Raw genomic sequence first — 21831 nt, forward strand, 5'->3', positions numbered from 1 at the left:
GATCGGGGCCCCTACTCGCTGCATCCGGTTGGTATGGAATGTAATTGCTAGATGTGCTATTTGTCAAAACAATATAAATCCATTCAAAGGGACAGGGAAAAATGTTCATGTGGCAGGAGTAGCAGGGGAAAGGGAAGAAAAGAAATAGAGATGGAAATATTGACTTTGTACAAAATGAGGGTAAGTGCAGAATTAAAGGCAGAGGTCAAATATGTGTTTTAACAATCTTCTAATTATAACAAACAATTTGAGAATATGAGTCTTTTAAATAAATAACATAGATTCTTCTTAATTCACCTAATTCACTAAAAACTCCTAAATTTTACATAGATTTTGGGGTCACTTTTGATATTTTAATTTTTTAATGTTAAAGAAAAATTGAACCAAGAGTGATGGCAGAAAGAGCAAAATAAAATCATTCATCATCTACGTAAACATAAGCATATTGTGTGTACACAAACAGGTGTTTATATAGATGTGCGTATACATATGTAATGCATACATGTACATATGTAACAGAGTAATAGCCACAGTCTCAGGGTCAGGAAGTCCTGAGTTCAAGTCTTCTTGCATTTAAATTTCAAGCATTTGGAATCTCAACAAGTGCACCCAGAGAACCAATGAAATTACAGTTCCAGGACATAAACAATCTTCCTCAGCTTGAGAAGTTTGAGAAAGAATATTTTACTTTGCATTCCCTAAATAAAAATAATACCTAGTACCTAGGTCGTTTACACCATCTTTTTTTCCCTCACCTACCACCCTGGCCCCACGAATCTTTAGACCCAATAAAGAAGACTGCTGATAAGGATTTAAATTTTAACTCTGAATTGCCTGGCTCTTGTCAGTTTAGGACCAAACTCTTGACGTGATTTAATACAGTGCTTAGACAAAGCCTTTTTAGCGTCAAAGTGAAGAGAGCTGTTCATTAGAGTCAAAAATGAATTTTGACTTGGCACCAGGCTGGTTGCCCCGAAAGGAACCCCACCTCTACTTACCATCTTTCTCTACCCCCATCTTCCATGAACACTGAATGAAGCCTGTATCTCAGGAGCTCCAGAGCTTTATGTAAGTAAGTTTGCTACTCTAACCACAGACTAGGGAGTTCAAAAGAAAACATCCATTGGAATTTTTTTTTAAGTACTGATTCTAATGGATTTTCTACAAGCTTGAATTCCATACTGCATTAAAGTATGAACAGTGCATGGCTCTGTTGAAAGTGATTAATTTCTTGAAAATGCTAAGGTCACACTAATTGACATGACCTGTGTAATTAAGCAGTCTCTGTTTACACACTAGAATCTCAACTGCTGTGAAGCTACGCTTGCTTGACAGAATGTCTTTACGAGTCAAGAGATCAACAACCTTCCTCATGTCTTCCCCAGTCACCTACATAAGCTCCTGATTGCTGTTCTGAGGAGACACACTATGAACATTACCATATGAAAATCAGCCTGGACCAGTGAGCGTAGAAAATGGGCAGCGAGGGAAGGATAACAGCAAAGTCAAGCTAGTTCTCCAGTTGAAGAGAACATGCTTAATAGACATAAGAACATGTTTTCAATCAGATGTCTCCAGGACTTTGGCTTTTCTGTCTAACTTATAAAACTTTCATCAGTATGTAAAGAGTAGACTGGGGTTTTTTCATGGCAAGACAAGTCAAAAACAGTCATCTAATTCCAGCTCACTATTTGTGGTGCAAAGAGAAAAATGCATTCAATTAATCTTGATGGAAGTAGGGGTATGTTAAAATCCCTTTCTGGCTTCTTGGTGGATTCTAAAACATATTTATGGGAAGTCATTATGATTCTGGGGTCAAGAAAAAGACAGGAACCCCCAGATATGCAAGTAATGCCTACATGATTTTAAGAAAGTTTCTGAATGTCCTGTCAGTCACCTAATCTCTAAAATAGAGCTGATTTAATGACAGACTGAACACATAAAAATGCATATTATTTGTATTCATTATCCACCTGACTCTCATTTTGTTCACATGCCAGGGACCTTTATCCACAATCTGACTAGGGTAAGTAAAACTTTCAAGAAAGCCAAAGAGTTCTAGTTTGAAAAAATGGAAATAATCAATAGGAATTGGGTCAAGGTTAAATACTACGCTAGGGCAAAGAGCAGCAAAATGAGCAAAATTGGGAAACATAAATGACAAAATAGAAACAACAGTGGGTGCAGAGTCAGAGGAGCAAGATTCACATCTTTGCCATTTTTACCACCTATGTGACCGACCCTGCAAGAGTAATTTAAACTCTCTGGGCCTCAGTTTCCTCACTGGTAAAATGAGATTGGACTACATCAACTCTAAGATTCCTTCAAGATCAAAATATATAAACCATAATCAATGAGCCAACAGTTTTATGAGTAAAGGAATTGAATGAAATAACAACTACAGCAACAGAAATTATTATATATGTGCATATATGGATGATAATATACTAAATATATGATATACTAAAAATAAAAAATTTGAGCTTAAATTTAACTTGAACTAAAAACATATTTTCATAACTATATTTCAATATGGTTTTCTTTGTAATTCCATATAATTTACTTTATGCATTTAAAAATATTATTCTGAGACTTTCTCATGAGTCCATAAGTTAGGTAGTGTGGCAGAGAGAGGGCTAGGCCCAGAGTCAGGAAGACCTGAGTTCATCTCCAGCCTCAGATACTTACTTGGGCAAGTCATTTAACCTCTGTTTGTCTCACTTTCCTCAACTGTAAATTGAGGATAACAAAACACCTACCTCCCAAGGTCTTCATGAGGATCAAGAAGATAATATTTATAAAGCACTTAGCACAGTACCTAGCACATAGCAGGTACTATGTTAATGCTGGCTATTATAATATCATCATTATTATTATCCCTATTGACATCATTATTATTAGACTGCCAAAAGGAGCCATGACACAAAAAAGATCAAAAATTCTTGCCATAAAGTAATATAATAAGTCCTTAAGTGCATATAGTGCTTTATGTTCTAAAACATTTTCATTTCTATTACCTTATTTGATATTAGATAGGAGATAGGCAAGAGAGGATTAATTATCCATATTTTACATTTAAGTTCTCTGAACCTCAGGGAATTTAAGAGACTTGCCCAAGGTCATATAGATATTAAATGGAAGACCTGAAATCCAAACCCTGGTTTCCTGACTCCTTTCATTGAGTTGCAGTAGTCAAAAAAATTCACTACTTAATGGCCACTCTTTTGGAACCTAGCTAAGCTAGTCCTCGGATAATAGAAACACAATAGTCCTCCCACTTAGAAGCCTTTCCAAATTGACAGGAAATTCCAGGACCGCCATCTTTCTTAGTTTATCAGAAGGACCGTTTTGGGGGAAGGGGGCAAATATGTGACTACTAACTATTCCACAGTTTGAAAAGCTATCCAGACATTCTAAATAATCATGGACATGAAGTCTTAAGATAGGTTTCTAGCTTGGGTGGGGACTGCTTTCCTACGTACTGAGGCTCTCCAGTCTTTGAATAACTGCCCATCACTGCTTTCAGTTTTCAAAAGGCAAGATAACTGTTGAAAGAGATTATAGATACCTAGTCTCCCAATATCACTCAAAATTATTTACAAATTTAAGATCCTAACAAGCACTCCAACATTAATCCAGATATTCCAAATCGACTTCCTAACTTATTATAGTTATACAATCCAGGATTCAATTATTACGCAAATAATTTAGGCTTGAACTTTGAGCAACCATTATATATATGCCTGTCCAATTCCCATACTAGATATACTGTGGGCTCCTGCATATAGTAGGCACTTAAAAAAAAACAAAACTTGATTGCTGAATTGCATCTTCTACAGAATCCCATTAGCTATCATCACCATGTCTGTAGTTATTATTATAACCACCCTAAGTATATTCAAGTGAGATAAAGAATTTATCCAAAGGGCTAGCAAGAAGTTTTATACGAAACTCAATTTTGTTTCTTTAGCAAAATATTTGACAATTTTATTTTATAACTGATAGAGGGAAACAGTTCCTTGAGCTGCTTTACCAAACTAAGTAAAAACTAGGCCTGATGCTAAGCAGAAGCCTCTAGTCTTAAAAAAGAAAATTTTATAGGAGAGGAAATTCTTGTTGTACCAGTTTTTTTGGCACAGTCCACCAGGGGGCTCTTTTTCCAGAAACCTTTACCTTGATTGATATTTTCTGTTAAGTCTTAAGAGAAAAGCCTGAAGGACCAAGGTAACTTCACAGTGGAGACCAAATACTTAGAGAGATGCTATCTACCTTTCTACTTCTCATTCTTTTGAGATTTCAAAAGCTATTAGCAAGATGTCATCCTAGGGGATTAGTAGGGGACACATCTCTAGTCCTCTCTACAGGGCCTGAGAATCAGATACTCATATAATTCCCGAGTCTGATGGGACATCTGATGACATCTAGCCCAGCTCCATCATTTTGCAGAGGAAGAAACTGTACCCTAGAGTGGCTGGGTGATTTACTGAAGTCCGACAGCACATCAGTGATAAAACCAAGACTAGAAATCTCCTAATTCCTACTTTATGTTGGTTTTTTCCAACTTGCTCAGAACCACCTAATCATTCATATCCCCTTAGAATTGAGGCAATGAATACTGCTAAGGCTATGCAGGAGTCTCTCAGTGATTACATTCTTCTATTCACAATCGCAAAAACTAAATCTGATCTAATATTAGCAAAAACCAAGAGAAAAAGAAATTAATACTGAAGTGGCGTAAAAAAATGTACCATATATAAGGTTGCAACTTTGTCTCTTAAACCATTGTGGCATGTATATGTAGATTATTATTCCCATTACTCAAATGAAGAAACTGAGGCATCTACAGTGACTTAACATCAGAAAAAAGTGAGTAGTAAAATGAGGAAAAGTGAATGTCAAAATACAAGAGTCACATACTATCCAGTCCTATCCCCCAAGTCAGAAAGAACCACAGAAACCTTCTAGTCTAACCCGAATCTTAGCAAAAATGTCTCTCATATCGCTGACAAGAAGTTATCCAACATCTACTTTAACACTTCTTTAATAATGAGAAACTCACTGGCTCTGTAGAGAGACAGAGACACAGAAAGGTAGAGACAGAGAGTTACAGAGAGAGAGACAGAGACAGAGACAGAGGGAAGAGGAACAGAAAAAGAAGGAGAGAAAGGGAAGAAGGAAGAGAGAAAGAGACGGGAGGGAGTGTGACAAGGAGAGGGATCTGACGTTTGACTCCTAAACCTGTTTCCTCTCTGCCAAGCACCAATAAGTTTTATATACAGTCTGTCCCTAGTGCTTAGCACAGCACTTGGCACAAAACAGGCACTTAAGAAATACTTGGTGAATGAACCAATCAATTCTACCTATTGTTCATCTCCCCCTAAATGTCCAAGGACCTAAATCCCAATATCTCCAATCCATCTTATATAGTCTTTCCTAGTAAATCCTTATAATACACAGTGCTAATGATGACACTCCCTTTGCCCAAACTTTTGTTCTTTCCCGATCACTTACTAAATAAAGTCCAAATTCCTTTAGTTGGCTTTCAAGACATTTTTATGAGCATGTCCCAATTTCCTTTTCCAGATTTCTCCATTCCCTTTATGTAGCTTATACTCACAAACTAGAGCATTCATTATCCCATGAACACAGGTTGTACTCTCTCAGTTCTATACCTTTGTTCACATCATTTCCCCCACTTCGAATGTTATCTTCCTCATCTCTACCTGCCCTTCAAGGGATAAACTTTTACCTTGTTCTGGGACAGAATATTTTTCTAGGCTAGGACAGAGTTAGAATGAAGGCTACTTTTCAATAAGCATAGATTTCTGAAAAAGAGGTTACCATTTCAGCAGTTTATAAACTTTGTTTAACCCACAGAGGTTTTTTTGGTATGCTGACCAAACCATTTATCTGTGTGGCCAAGAAAAAAATTGGCATCATTGCTTTACCCTATCTAGGAAGGCACATGAAAAGTATATGGTTCAGAAATTTCAATGGAATCTCTAAAGATATGACATTCAAGTTAAAACATTCCAGGACTGGACCAGAGAAGAGGGTTTATTCTCCCTCCAGGTTACCTACCTACTGGACCACGGTCTAGACAAGGGAGCAGAAAGTTAGTAAATGATGTATTCTTCCATAAAAGACTTTGAACTTTCTGGAATTGAGAAGTGCTGGGAGAAACTCAATCAAGATTGCACTTGGGGTAATCACATAGTGTTTTTAATAAACCCAAGCATTATCCTAAAACAAAGACCCATCTTTTTAAATACCAATACTCTTCCAACACTGTTGCATTGCTGCAAGAATACCATGGTCTCCAAAGAATTAAAATTGTTTGTCATCTAAAGGAATAAAGAAACACATGGTGGCCTTGAGTAGGCTGCCTGTAAAGGCAGAAAGGTGGCACAGTGGGTGAAGCACTGAATTTGGAGTGAGGAAGATATTGAGGTCCAAATCTAGGCTTGGATACTTACTTAGCGGTGCAACCCTAGGCAAGTCATTTAACATTTCACAGCCTCAGTTTCCTCATCTGTAAGATGTGAATCATAATAATAGCACCTACTTCACAGAGTCATTGCGAGAATAAAATGAGTTAATAAATTAAAGGGTTTTCTAACCTTAAAATATTATATATATATATATACATTATATATATAATGGGTATTGTTATTAGTGCTATTATAATGATAATTATAGAATTGTGCAGGAGAATTAGTAGAAAGAGTGCTGCCAAGGAACTATACAATGGAAAATGAGGTACCCTGGTCCTGTAGTGAGTGCAAAGGATGGTCAGCGTACAGGCTCTAATGGCATCCAGGTAAAATCAAGAGATGAAGGCCCCCAATAAAGGAAGACCCTTTTATGGAAAATGGATAGAGAGACATGACCAAGAGTCATATAGGATGAGAAAGTGTGAATGGGCTACAATCTTGACAGTTGAAAGAAGTACTCTATTGATGAAATCAAGAATTCCTCATAGAATCATAGTAATCCACTTTATTGTGGGTCAGATTTTAAGATGGCACACTCACCTGGAATCTCCGCATGTCCCGAGGGTTTCCTGCATTTTTTAGGCAATTTTGGTTACATTTGAGGAAAAATTTCAAGAAGAACCTGTGGAAAAGCAAATGCCTTGGTCAGTATCACACACATTGACAACAATAAAAGAAAACAGTCAGAAGACGTTTTTAGGCAGAGTATATTGTTCTCCAACATTTCCTCAAATAAAGATAAACTAACTCATTACAGCCAATATTTCACATAGGAAGCTTTAACCTCTTTTCTGGATCCAATCTGAACCATCTTCATGAAAGCAAAATCCCCAGGACTACTTAACAGATCTCACAGAAGAACTGAAAAATAAACCCCAAACTCAGATGGAGTAAAACTTTCACTGTAATTTAAGACAGATATTCATTGTACAAGAATTTCCCAAGATTCTCTAAACCAGAATATTTGTAGTAATATGAGGCAGTTCCTTCTAATTTCACAAAAGATGAATATCTGGCAAAATATACACCATGAATATAAATTCTCAGTAAGCATATTTACCCAAACAACTCCACTGAATAAATTAGGATGATTGTCAGAGCCCTACAAACACTCATTGGGATTTACATGTGGAGAAACTGCCCGGCTGGCCTTGAACAAGTTCACCTATGTTTTCGTATCTTCCCTATGGAATTTCTTAGGATATAGGCCTTTGACAAAAACTATGTAAGTTTCAACAAAGGAGAATCCTTCTTCAGACCAGTTTTCTCCCTGAATCGACTCCACAGTGAAACCCAGGGGCTTAATTTTGCTGAATCATGGCCTGGGCCACAGACTCAGATGTCAGGTATGCACAGGAGAGACTGCAGTGATGAAAAAGTTCAACATAAGGTACAACTGCAGCTAATCACTTTCAATGGAAACAAAATCTCTACATTTGAAGGAAAAAAAATATATCTATTTCTGTCAGTTGCCCCAAGTGTTCCCACCCCCTAGTTCTTTGAAATGCAGATGTTTCAGGGAGATTCAGCAAAGGGCTTTCAAATACAAATATTTTCCGTAAATATCAGAATGCATAAAATACTAGCTATGTAATTTTCTTTCTTGTGAAAATGTTTTATTTTTTTATTTTACCCTTAAGTTTATTTCAACGTCAAAGTCTCACTTCAACGCGAATGTGTCCAGAGAATTCATGGTACCATACAACCCAAATTTTAATTCAAATATTAACACAACGTCCATCAACCGATCACCTCAAGAAAGAAAAAACAACAGACTGCAGTCTTAACAAATTAGAGAATGAGGCATTACAGAGATGAAGGTCAAAAATCATTCCTAACAATGAAATCATTTCCTTAAAAGAAAAAAAAAACTTTCCATTTTCTACCAACTTGTTCACTGAAAGGAGACAGTAGTGAAAAGATACCTCTTTAAAAAACAACACTGACTTCTATTAGAGTACACAAACACACGCACACTCATGCACACAAAAGTAAACATTTGACTAAAATATTTCCTTCTGTATTATGCATCACTCAACTGTCGACCCATGAAAACCGGCCTTTGAATAATAATCCATCTCAGTTTCCAGGCTCTCTCCCCAGGAGCCAAGGTTTGTCAACCTTTTGTCCAAGATAAACTACTGGCCGGGCACCACTGAAACCTAACTGTATAAAATGAAATCTCACTGTGGGCACTAACCCCAGACACAAACACATGTGTGGTGGACTCAGAAGCACTTGCATGTGGAAGATGATTTACAAGTCATAGACTAATTACCTCAGGTTCCTTTCTGGATAGTAAGGTCAAAGGTTTTGGGAATAGATAAAATAATAATGTCTTGATGGGGCCCTCTGCCCTGAATTTGTGTACATCAGGCCCACAATGGCTTAGACCTCTACAGACAGCTCTCAGCCCACAGTCCCAACAGGCTTGCGACAAACCCCTTCCATGCAGGGGTGGGGGTTAGGTTGCTACTGACCATGCCTCTCATGATGGGGATACTTGAGTACATAATCCAGAAAAACTGAAATACAGAAACTGACCTTACAGTACCCCTAAAGAAATCGCATTAGAATGGAGCTAGATTAATGAATTTAGATGCAAAAAGAAACCTGTTTGACTGAGGGAACAATTCCAAATAAAAAAGCCCATCACCCCAAGCTTTGAGCAGGTAAGAATGTATATGTCTGATAGAAGTAGAGAATGGAGGAGTGGGGAGGATGGAGTCCAAGGATCAAGATTAAAATAAAGGTGGGAAGAAATCATTCATATTTCCCTTCATGTAGACCCTCCACGTCCTGGTCATTTCAAGTGCACACTATTCACTACATAAGCCTCCAAAGCCAGGCTGTGACAGTTAGAGTCAGATTGTGGTAGAAGGAGCTGTCAGCACAAACCCTGGCAGACAAGTGCTTGCCACCGTGAGGAGATCTGTAACGGTGCCAAAAATGGATTTTGAAAGACAAGTAATAGGGCATTAATTCTTGCCAAAGAAAAACAGAATGCAGGTACTTGTGGATCTTACACTTGAGAGATGGGCCCCTGGATGGCCCTCCTGTCAGCAACTCATCATTTAGCATGCAAGTTATGAAGGGCATGGACACTAGATACCAATTGCCCTAAGCTGCCCCTGCCGTGTGGAATGCTGGCAGAATTTGGAGCCCTCCCCTTCAGGGCCCTCTCCCGATGGATTGCTTGCTGAAATCGAAAGCCTGACCATCTGTTGTGGAGGATAGACATCCCTGTCAACTGGTGCCCAGGGCCTCACACAAGCCCTTATGTGGCAAAGACACTTTGAACGACCTATTCTTTGGGGAAAAGCAGGCTCTACCCCAGGGGGATGTGGGAATTCTTCAGAGTTTTCTCCGAAGTAGGAGCCAAGCGGCTGACCCCTTTGGATTGTACTTTCCCTAAAGGAATATATTCCACAGGGAGGTGGTAGATCTAAGAGTTAAAAATAATTGCCATTGGAGAGAAGGACTCTTCTCTGGCATGCAAATGTACCAAAGATTTGTCAGGCTAAGGTTGCAGGGCTTCTGTAAACACTGGGACATATGTTCATCTGCTGATCAACTGAAAAGGTCCCAAACATGGAGAAGGCTTTTTAATGAAGTCCTAGTTATTGTAACCCAAAAGTTTTCATTTCTCTAATGAATTACGACATTTCGTGTGTGTGTGTGTGTGTGTGTGTGTGTGTGTGTGTGTGTTTTATAAAGTGTTGTCAGCAGAACCGTAACACAGCCTCACTCCAACTGTGAGAGTCTGACCCAGGGGCGGGGACAAAGCTCCTATTTACGCTGTGGAGTCCTGCATAGTTCCATAAACTCCAGGAAACAGCCCAGCAGGGACCAAACTCCTTTTAACTCTAGCCTTTTTTGGTGGGAAACTTTACACATGTATATATGCTATAACCAACAATAGCCTAATGTCCAACTTTAGTCTAAGGGGTTGGTTAACGTTCAATGTAATGTTAAGCTCAAGGGAAAAGAAAGAAAACCTTTAAGTGTGAATAGTTTAATCTATACTTGTTCCATCAAGAAAGGCATAGTCACCATACACATACATACATACATACATACACACACACACACACACACACACACACACACATGACAAAATCAAAGGCACATCACCACCTGAAATGGTGCTTAGTTTATGTTAAGCATGTGCCAATCACTTGGACTAATATTAATCCATATCCCACAATTAAGCCTTAATTGTAACACAAGTTATGATCAATAACAATAATACAAGATATGGTCAATTAATTTGATCCAGTTGAGACAGTCTTCCATTCTGGTGACTAATCAATCCAACACTCAATCAAAAGCATTTATAGAATGTTGTTGATATGCCAAGAACATTGTATTTAGGTACTATGGGGAGTTCTGTTTTTCACGGGGGATTCAAATTGACCAGATAGACAAGAAGGACCTACTCTTATCTGTGTCCAAAGGTGGACAAAAAGAATGTTGAGGGCACACATGATGCCTTAAAATTAGTTGAAAGGACTTGGGATATATCATCTAGAGAATAGGAAATCCAGGTGGGGCCTAAAAATAATTTTGTTGTTCAGTAGTGTTTAATTCTTTGTGACCCCATTTGGAGTTTTCTTGGCAAAGATACTGGAGTGGTTTACTATTTCCTTCTCTAATTCATTTTACAGATGAGGAAACTGAGGCAAACAGGGTTAAGTGACTTGCCCAGGATAACATACCTAGTAAATGTCTGAGATCAGATTTGAACTCAGGTCTTCCTGACTCTACACCCAGTATTCCATGGATGTGCTTCACAGATGTCCCTGTGGGGTGTGGCTAGTCAACCTCAAATATGTGAAGACTTGGCATCTAGAAGATGGGTTTGACTTGTTTTCTATGACTCCAGAGGCCAGAATTAGAAGCAATAGATAAAATTTACAGATTACAGTCTCAAATTTATTGAGACTTCAGCTCAACATAGGGAAAATTTTCCTAAAAAGTAGAGTTGAGTGGAATGGGTTGGCTTGGGAAGTAGTTAGCCTCCTGTCACTAGAGGTTTTCAAGTGGTAATAGGAATCTTGTGGAATCTACTTCTATTTAGATATACACCGAATCAGTTGATCTCTGAGATACCTTCCAGATTTGAGATTCTATATCTCTATATTAGCTTATAATAGGCTTAATAATAAACATTTAAAAGTGTTTACTGACTGTCACATGGTAGGAATGGGGGAATATTTCTTTAGTTTTGCACCTATTTCATCCTCATAAGATTGTTAGCTCTCAGAGAACTTGAAGTAGAGAAAAAATATTAGACTGGAGCTCAAACATTCTGGATTTTAGTCCTAAGTATGCTAATGTATGACCTTGAGCAATTCATTTGACCTCTAGCCTAAGCGCAAAATAACAGTCTAGGAGGACCTCTTCTAACTTAAAGATGTTATGCTATGTCAACACCTCAGAGATATAACATTTGTCTGAGGGGCTGTGGATATCTGTGTATATGGCTTTAGAATGGCTCAGAGCATAAAGCCATATACCTAATAAATAGTCCATAAGATGAGGCAATTGGCTAAAAAGAAACCAAACTAAATAAGAACACCAACAATAACTCAGGCAATCATCCCCAAAGTCTGGAGACATATAATCAGAAAATACAAATATTTAAATCATTTTTTAAAAAACCCTAGAACTATTCAAAACTGAAGGACAAATTCAGTAAAACAGTCCATTAGGTAACAGATTGTACATCATTAATTATTATGCAAAGTATTCTTGTAGATCAGAGGCAAACAGGTTGAATTCTCCCCACCCTCCACCCCAATCCTGAAAAATCACGTTTGGTCGTTTTCATCTGTTCTTATAATGTCCAGAGTTAAAAAGGAAAGGAACAAGGCAGACCTAACCCAAGACATAAAAATCCTATCTGCAGTCTTGAGACTTTCTACAAGCTCTTCTAACTTATGCCTGCAGATGGTTTACATGGCAGATGATCTTGCCAAAAGATATTCAGAGCACGGAGCCTCACTCTGGCCCCTGAGCAGGGAACAGCTGTGTCAAGACAGCCATAGGGTTCCTTTTGTACGGTATTTGGGCTGGCACCATACGCACTGAGCTAGAGGGTGACATAGGGAAGTGACTTACGATTCACAGACCTCAGTGGTGAAGTTGTTTGTTTCAATGAGGGACACTGGCTTTGGCTCCTGCTTCCCACAACAGAGGGAAAAGAATAACAGGAGCTACTACATCCTGTATTCCATCCTTATAAACATAAACTATGAGATGCAGAAAGAACCCCAACTTTTGAATGAGGAGACATGTCTGACTCCTGGCTTCAATATTTACAAGCTGTGTGACAATAGACAAGTGAACTTACCTCTCTGAGTCTCAAATTCTTCCCCTAGAAAATGTGGAAAATAATAACTCTACAACCCAACTCACAGGTTTGTCATAGGGAGTGTGTATTGCAAATCTTACTATAATAATAATATGAATTATGATTATTACCCTGAGATGCTGAGCAGAAAGGAACTGAGTTTAATAAACCTTTATATGAATGGGTAAGCAGAATTCTCCTGACCATCGCTACAATAAATATGTCTCTTGAAGAAGAAGAAAAAAAATTACTTGGAAAGAGAAGATCCTGCATTCCTAATGTCAAAGAAAAGCTTGTTTGTTCCCAATACATTGGAGAAATTGTTTGAGAACAGTTCATCCATGTGAAAATATGACACCTGTATGGCTGCCAAGATCAGGGGAGACCTGTGGAGATGTACTGAATGAAGGAAGATTTGGAGGACAAACTGAAACTGTGTAGGGATGAAGGAAGCTAACTCCTCCCTGACCTCCACATCTTCCAAGGACTAAAAGTTCTAGAGATGAGTTGCATCAAATCCAACTTCTACAGTTCTCCTTTGTGAGGTGGAAGATTGAGGACCAAGTCATGTCATGGAGGAGATACTACTCAGATAAAAACAACTTAATAGTTTAAAATAAGAAGAGATGGAAGGGATCTGATGGGTCATCAGATTCAACCCTTGCCATGGGTTGAGGAAGCAGGTGCCCATAGGGTAACATGTTAGATGATAGAGTAGAGATTTTAAAGTGCATCTTCTGACTCAGAAGTCCAAGGAGAGGGGAAAATTGAGAATCATCATGGGAATAAGAGGAGTATGGTATTGTGAGAACCCCAAAACTGATCAGTGACTAGAACAAATGATAACATTCATTATTTGGTCAAAATTGTTGGGAAAACTGGAAAACAGAATGGCAGAAAATGGGTATAGACCAAAATATTATGGGTATAGACCAATATATATAAGATAAGGCCAAAATGGATACATAGTCTACATATAAAGGGAAATATTACAAGAAAATTTGAAGAACATGGAACATATTACTTATCACTCTCTTAACATTTTGATCATTAAAGTATACACTCCCCTTGAGCACAGATGAGCAGGAGACATTTGTGGAATGGAAAGAAAGGGAGAAAAAAGGTGCTGTATATATTGAACCACACAGGAAGAAAGCAGGTCATTGTAAATAGGCTTTCTCATAGCAAAAGTCAAATCCCAAAGTCAGGAAATACAGAGTCAGAAAAAAAAGTGGGAACTGACCACTTCCTAATAGGAAGACAATCGAGTGATTCCTTAGAAGCAACACAGAGGAAAATCAGAGTCACATAGCTTTAATTCCTACTTCTGCTGATTGTTAGCCAATGGATGCTCCTAACAAGTTTGAACCAGGGGTGAACAGAATGAGAAGAGAGAAAATGGCCACTACCTTTTTGCAGATTCTCTTATATTAGCTCAGTGACACTCATTAATTCTTTCACATCAAAGTCTGCTAGAGCACGGAGCCTATTCCCAGAGTTGGTCCTCTCAGTCATAGGCATCAAGAACAAGACAAATCGTTAACCTAAGCAAAACCTGAAGTATTTGCCTTCTCCTTTGGGAATGAGGACTGTCTTTAAATTGCTACCATCAAAAACAACACAATCAAATGAGAATCACACAGAGGGTAGTGCTTGGAGACCTTGGGGATGAGGATTGGGAAAGAGACACTAAGAGTTTCATTTCTAGGTCACTAGTTCAAGTCCATGAAGCCCCAGGTTGATCCAGATGAGGGCATGATCAGATGACAGCTGTCTACTCTCCCTTGCTAACAGATGTCTACAGCGTATACTTAGTATAGCAACCCAAGGCTATAAAAGCCAACTAAAGACTAAAGCAGAGTTGACCTCATATTAAGTGCAAATGAAGATACTATTTCAAGGACACCAGAAAATATTTCCTCCATAACCTGGTATAAGCTTAAAATTCCATACCTAATAGTAAAAAACCTCACATTCATATGATGCTTTAGGACTAATAAAGCTGAATCCTGAAGTATGTAGGGCAAGTATGTTTATCCCAGTTTTAAAGAAGAAAAAACAGAGTCAGAAAAGGTAAATGACTTACATAGGGTCATGTGATTATAATTTGGATTTGAATCTCCTGATTCTAGTATAGCATTCTTTTCACTGCCCAGCCCTTAATTTAACACTATAAAAAGGAAAACACCACTGAAAGAATAACACTGTAAGCTATACGTCATTTATAGTTAGTATGAATTCATCAATTCATTCAACAAATATTTATTGAGACTCTATCAAGGTCCTATAACAAGTCCTACAAATGGGACAGAGTAGGTTTTGATAAGAGAGGAGAAAAAAGCAGGAGGGAGCTGAGTTCCTGAAGGAGGCAGAGAGGAGTGAACAAGGAAGTAAAAAGCACAGAGCCCAGGGGTGACAGAGACAAACCCCACCACCTTCATAGCTTTCTCTAAGGCTAGCCCTGAAATAAAGCCCACACTATCTCCTCCTTTGAAATGAGATCTGAAAGCTATATGAGAAGTTCTGGCATTCCCACTAGGACATTCTCATTACAAATTTTAATGAGAGATTATAGTTTCTTTTACTCATTCCTTGCATAGCCATGACCTTCCCCCACCCCTGCCCACCATGATCCTATATAACAATTAACCATTAATGACAAACACAGACAAGTAAAGGAGTACTTTGTTTGATGTAAAAGCCAATAGAAATATGGATGTTGAGGAACATGGGAATAAGAATCAATAGTAAATTGCATCTTGAGGAGAGTTCAACATAGATACAACCTTAAGGAAAGATGTATGTGTATGTATACGTGTGTATGTATATGTCTACACGTACATATATACACATGTATCTACATATATACGTACATACACACACACATACATATACCATCAACAGATGTCCATATGCAGGCTGCTTCTCATATCTGCCTGTCATATTACCAAATAGTTTTCTCCCAACAACACAATATATGTGGTCAATGACCATATGGTGATAATTTAAAAACAAATAATATCCTATGATAACAAAATATCTTCAGTTCAGATGATCACCTTTCTAACACCTCAAAAGACTTTTTCTGTGAGGTAAAAGAAGACCCCATTATTCCCATTTTAAAAATGGGAAAATGGAGCAGCCAAATGGCTTTAGATGAAGTCATAGTCACTGCCAGAATGGAGCAAAAGGAGGTTCCATTCACCTGACTCCTTAACCCATTCCTTTTCCTACTACTCTTCTTTTAAAATGGTCCATGGTATACAGTTACACTTAAAATTAAGGCATCCGTTAGTTCTCTAACATTTTTGTCCAAAGAATACTTTGTGTTCGAACACTTCTATCAATAATGAAAGAAAAAAGGAGAGGGGAGCTTCAGGGAGGACAAAAGAGTTAAGACAAGGAAAGAGTTTAAACTAAAACTAGAACATTTTAAGGAAATACTTCTTTACCTGGATATGGATGTGGTACTGAGATAAGCAAATCTTGGGAAGAAGCGAAATCTCCCCTTTGATTTTCAAGAGCTTTTCAAGCAGAGACTAGATGGTTGGTTTATTCACTCACCCGTCTGGAGGCAGGGAGCTGGGCTTTGGACTTCATTGTTGTAATCATTAAGTCCTATTCTTAACCACAAAAAAAATCTATCACCTGCATTTTACAGGGATAAAACTGAAATCAAGAGCTCATAATAACAACAACAATTATAATTGCTACCATAGATACTTGTTATGAATGATAGGAGTAGCTCACATTCATATGGTGCCTTAACATTTGAAAAGTATATTTCCTTCACGATCTCATTTAAAGTTCATAATGACTGAGGCTTACAGAGACTAAGTGATTTAGGTAAAGACACACAACTAATAAGTTTCTAATTCAGGATTTCAGAAGGGGACAGCTAGGTGGCACAGCTGAGAGAGTGCTGAGCCTGGAGTAAGGAAGAAGCTCCTTCCTGAGTTCAAATCTGGCTTTAGACACTTCCTAGCTGTGTGACCCTGGGCAAGTCACTTAATCTTGTTGGCCTCAGTTTTCTCATCTGTAAAATAAATGGAGAAGAAAATGGAAAACCACTCCAGCATCTTTGCCAAGAAAACCCCAAATGGGATCATGAAGAGTCAGACATGACCGAAAAACAACTGAACAACCAAATTCCAAAGGAATCTAGATGGCACAGTAAATAGTCAGGAAGATCTTTCAGATCTGACCCTAGACACTAATCACTAGTGTGACCCTGTGCAAGTCATTTGATCTCTGTCTGCCTCAGTTCCCTCATCTATAAATGGGATAGTACCTGCTTCTCAAGACTCTTGGGAGGGTCAAATGATAACAGTTTTTACGGCCCTTGGCAAACCTTATGGGTACTATACTATTACTGTCGTTACACCAAACTCCAAGTCCAGGTTGCTATCCGGTCTGCCACGTGACTAATTGCCATGCCTAGTCAGTACCTAAAACATAGTAGCTGTTCCATAAATATTTTTAAATTGAAACATCTTTGTTACTTTGTGATCCGGAATTTGTTGCCACAGTAATTTCACAACAATTAAGAAAACACCTTGGCCATCAGTAAATCTCTGGTGCGTAAAAAATAAAATCAATTGAGTGAATGAGGTAATGCTTCCTTAAAAGTCCTTCATTTCTCATTTTAAAAATTTTATGAATTTTGATTTTCAACTTGAACTTGTAATTAAATTCATGGGTTTCTTTAAAATGTTTGAAATAGAGGAAACAAAACAAGAATGTATGTATAGAACCCATATAAAGTTGCATGCTGTCTCAGGGAGGGAGAGAGGAAGGAGGGGGAGAAAATCTAAGACTTATGGAAGTGATTGTAGAAAACTGAAAACAAATTAATTAATTAAAAAAAAGAAATAGAAAGGTAGATCAATGGAACAGAGTGGACATACAATTTGCAGCTGCAAATAAATATAGCAACCTTGTAAAAAAAATAAACTGCTTCAAAAATAAAAAATAATTGAGGAAACAAACAAGTGTTAGCTAACAGAAACTAAGTTTTATAATGCACTTACTTCAAAAACACTATCAATTATTCTATGAGAAAACTAGTTGCCTCAGTGGATACAGCATTGGTCCTGGAGTTAGGAATATCTGAGTTCAAATCTAGCTTTTGACATGTATTAGCTGTGTGACCCTGGGCAAGTCACTTAACCTCTGTTTGCCTTAATTCACTTGAGAAGAATACAGTTGACCACTCCAGTATTTTTGCCAAGAAAACCCCATGTACACTATGATCCATGCACACTCGGACATGAATGAACAACTGATAAACAAGAACAAATCATTCTAGAAACTTTGTATGAAATTATATATCTTAAGCTCTAAATTTTTTCCGTTTTCTCCTCATTACTGGACCACATCTGTTCCTTAAGACATGCAGTGGAAACTGGGTCTTTAGATTGAAAATTTAGCTAAATCAATACACAAACATTTCTCTGAATAAAACTGAAAAAGTATCCCCATTTCCTATAACTCAAAGATAGTCTAAGAGGTTTTAATTATGTTTATGGGCAGCAGAGGGAACGGAAGATGAAATGGCATCACTTTGGGGGAAAATTTAAGTATAAAAAGCTTATACTCCAATGGAAAAAAATTATCAAAAATTATAAAAAGTAGAATAGAGCTAGGAGTTCAAGACAAAGATCTGCCTAGGAAAGTGTGGATGGCCAGGCTTGCTCTTGGCTCAAAGGGAACTTCAAGTCCATCCTCTGTAGGTGGATAGCTCATACCTGGGAGGAAATCAAATTCGAAGCCCTCCATTGGTCATGTTATAGTAGGAATTCCTTCATGTATAGGTTAGATCAGATGAATTCCACCTTTCAAATTCTGATATTTTTAAGCAGACAGATCAGCTTTCCAATGTGCATTTTTCAAAACTGGTCTAGGGAAACACAAATAGACTAATTTTACCTGTAACATCTAGTTTACACAAGATTAACAAAGCAGCTTAATGTCAAGTGCTTGTAATCTGCAAGAAGAAAGGGAGGGAAGGATAGTTATTCTGGAAATTGGAACTTTCCCTCTTGATGAATGAAAAATCCATTCCAATAGTTATATCTAGCAAGATGGGGACCATGCTACCAATAATGCACTAGTAGGTCTGAGTTGGAAAACAACACGAATCAACAGGATGCCCTACATCTCTGACACACTGCAAGTAATTAACTCAATCCTCAATACAAGCATCTTCTAAATGGTCTTGATAGAAAACTGAAAAGACCAGAAGAAATTCATGCACTAGTCATTCTCTTGATCAACCGTAGTCAACCCTCACTCATGCATGCACTCATAAGGGAGAGGAGAAGCCTACATAGCAATAGATTATTTTCAGTGATTCATATTTTATTTTAGAATACAGAGACCCACTCAGATATAAACAAACTAAAATATATATATTCTTATTTGTGTATATAATATTCATATAAAATATTCCGACTATCTCTAAGCTGGTTTTAGCTTCACTCTACTATTGGCAAACTGAGATTGAGCTGGGAAGCAGAAATAAGAGGCCCCCTAGTCACTGCAGATAATCTAGTCACAGAAAACTCATTGTTTGAAGTTTGTTTTGGGAAGAGATATCTTATTTTTCTGTGATAAAGTATGAAGGTCCTAGCATTTGAACACTGAAATAAAGATATGCAGTAGGCCATAAGCAACAAAATGTATCTGGATCTCTAAGAGACTGAAGATTATCCTCCGTTAAACTAATTTTACTGGTCCAATAACTTTTTTTTAACCACACCCACCGAGTTCACCACATTGCATTCTGTCATTCTCACTGTCACTGCCTGGGCACACACATCATTGCTGATAATGAATTTAATTTGAGCAATGACTTTCATTGAAATCTCTATGAATCTTAACATGCCAACATAGGCAGAAACCAAATAAAACAAGTGACTTCTTAATTTGGATTTAAAGCTCTGGACTAGTCTCCAAATAAAAATGGCCAGAAAATGCCATATCTACTGAAGACTGATGCTAATCATATAAGCCCCAAATTATTCTGGTTTATATTATAGACTATCCAATAAGTCTGTGTGCTGAGTCCATAAAAATATAAGTAGGAATGTATCATTTTTAAAGGGAATGCAAAATATATTCTGACCTGATTTTACTGAGAATAGTATCTAAAGATATCATAAGAAACTAATAAGGAAAAGCTGAGGCAGAAACTGCCTTCCATACTGAACAATGAATGACATGCACATTTAGATTTTACAGGGTACCTCAGTCACTCATACATTAGACCAAATCTCCCCAGAAATGACAACATTGCAAAGAGGTTTCTTTTCTCTTCAAAACAGTAACCCTGGACCTTAACCAAACATCACACCAAAAACAGAATCACAAAGCCAGAGGGAAATTTGGAGATTTTGTAAACTAATTCCTTAACTTTTGAGAGGAGAAAACAGATTCAGAGAGAAGTGACCTATACGATTTAACATAAATGTCTGGTGGTAGAACCAGCACTAGACTTCAGAATTTCTGACTCCCTGTCCAGTGTTCTTTTCAATAAAGGAAGCTGCCTTTGCAGAATAATAATAGTTTGCATTTATAGAGTACTTTTTAAAGATTTGCTTAATGCTTTGCAAACATCTCATTTGATCCTCACAATAGTACGCTAAATAAGTGTTATTATTTTTTTCACAAAAAAAGTTTTCGTTGATTAATTTTTTTTTACATTTTACAAAAGCTGTAGAAAATGAGGCTCAGAGAGATTAAGTTGTGTGTCCATCATTAACGTGGATCTGGGCATGATTCAAATCCTGGACTTCCTTGATTTCACCAACTATAAAAATCATCAGGTCAATTTCATCTATGTTCATGTCTCCCCTAACTAGACTGCAAACTTTTAAAGGTCACGGATTATTTTTGCTTCTGACAATATATCCTCAGCACCTTGCCCAGAGGTATGTAATAGTTATTTAATGAATTCTTGTTAATTGGTTGATTGATTGATGATTGGCCTTATATGATCAAATCTGCTATGAGAAATATCCCAGGATCTGTTAACTAGCTGGTGCTTAGAAGTGGCTGACTGAGGATTTACCTACTATGACCATAAAAGTCAGACACTGATGGCCTAAGATGTCCTAAAGTAACTGGAACTCATCAATGTAGACAATTAAGGATCAGGCTCCTTGCTGATTGACAGACCGTAGGTGGCTGTGTTCATGCTGGCATCTAAACATGTTTAAGAACCTTTGTTGGAACTGCTGAGAGCCCCACTGCAAGAGGCTGTTTCCTCTAACAGAGGAAAAATAGATCAACAGAAAGCAATCTGGAATTGGTCCAAGGACAGAGTTTCAAATGTTAATATTGTTACTTTCCAGCTCTGTGAACTTTGGACAGCCTCTTTCCCTCTGTAGGTCTCAGTTTGGGAAAGATTTTCTTGAAGATCAATTCCAACTCTATTTCTATGTTCCAAAGTCATTTCCTTTCTCTCTGAGTCTCAATTTCACCATCTGTAAAATGGGAATAACCATACTTGTTCTAAATGAGGCAATCTATATAAAACTACTTCGTAAACTATGACACTATACAGATATAAGTAATTATGAATTTACTCTAAATTGTATTAGGTTCAGAAATCCAAATACAGACATGTTCAAATTTCTCTCAGATCTTTGGCAGCTTTTTCAAGAAAAAAATTAAAGTGGATGCTAATATCTTGCTATCAAGACATTACTGCTAAAAAGCAAATACAGATATGGGAAAAACCTCTGCTTTCCCACCTGTTCACAGCTGGATTTTTCAGGGATCTTAATTCAGCCCCAAACTACAGCCTCTGTGAACATTTTACAGCCAATTAGTTGCTCTAGAAAGAAGGCAAACATCTGAGAAGGTGTCTCCCCCAACACAATGAACCACTTTGCAAATCTTTTCACACTTTCTACCAAGTCTATAATTCAAGACCTGAGGCCTGGTTTTTCAAAGATTCCCTGTCCCCAGTAGACCACC

The 21831-nt window shown here is 37.6% G+C and overlaps 1 protein-coding gene across 9 annotated transcripts in view; it reads right to left on the reverse strand.

Moving 5' to 3' along the window:
* EBF1 (EBF transcription factor 1) overlaps positions 1-21831 on the reverse strand; it is a 449651-nt gene that overhangs the window by 154891 nt on the left and 272929 nt on the right. For all 9 annotated transcript variants that reach the window (XM_072630865.1, XM_072630864.1, XM_072630862.1 and 6 more), the window contains one exon: positions 7035-7116. In XM_072630865.1, coding sequence (XP_072486966.1) covers positions 7035-7116 — 82 coding nt within the window. The remainder of the gene's footprint in view (positions 1-7034; positions 7117-21831) is intronic.

The sequence above is a fragment of the Notamacropus eugenii genome, chromosome 1 (genome assembly GCF_028372415.1).
Source record: "Notamacropus eugenii isolate mMacEug1 chromosome 1, mMacEug1.pri_v2, whole genome shotgun sequence".
Lineage (NCBI taxonomy): Eukaryota > Metazoa > Chordata > Mammalia > Diprotodontia > Macropodidae > Notamacropus > Notamacropus eugenii.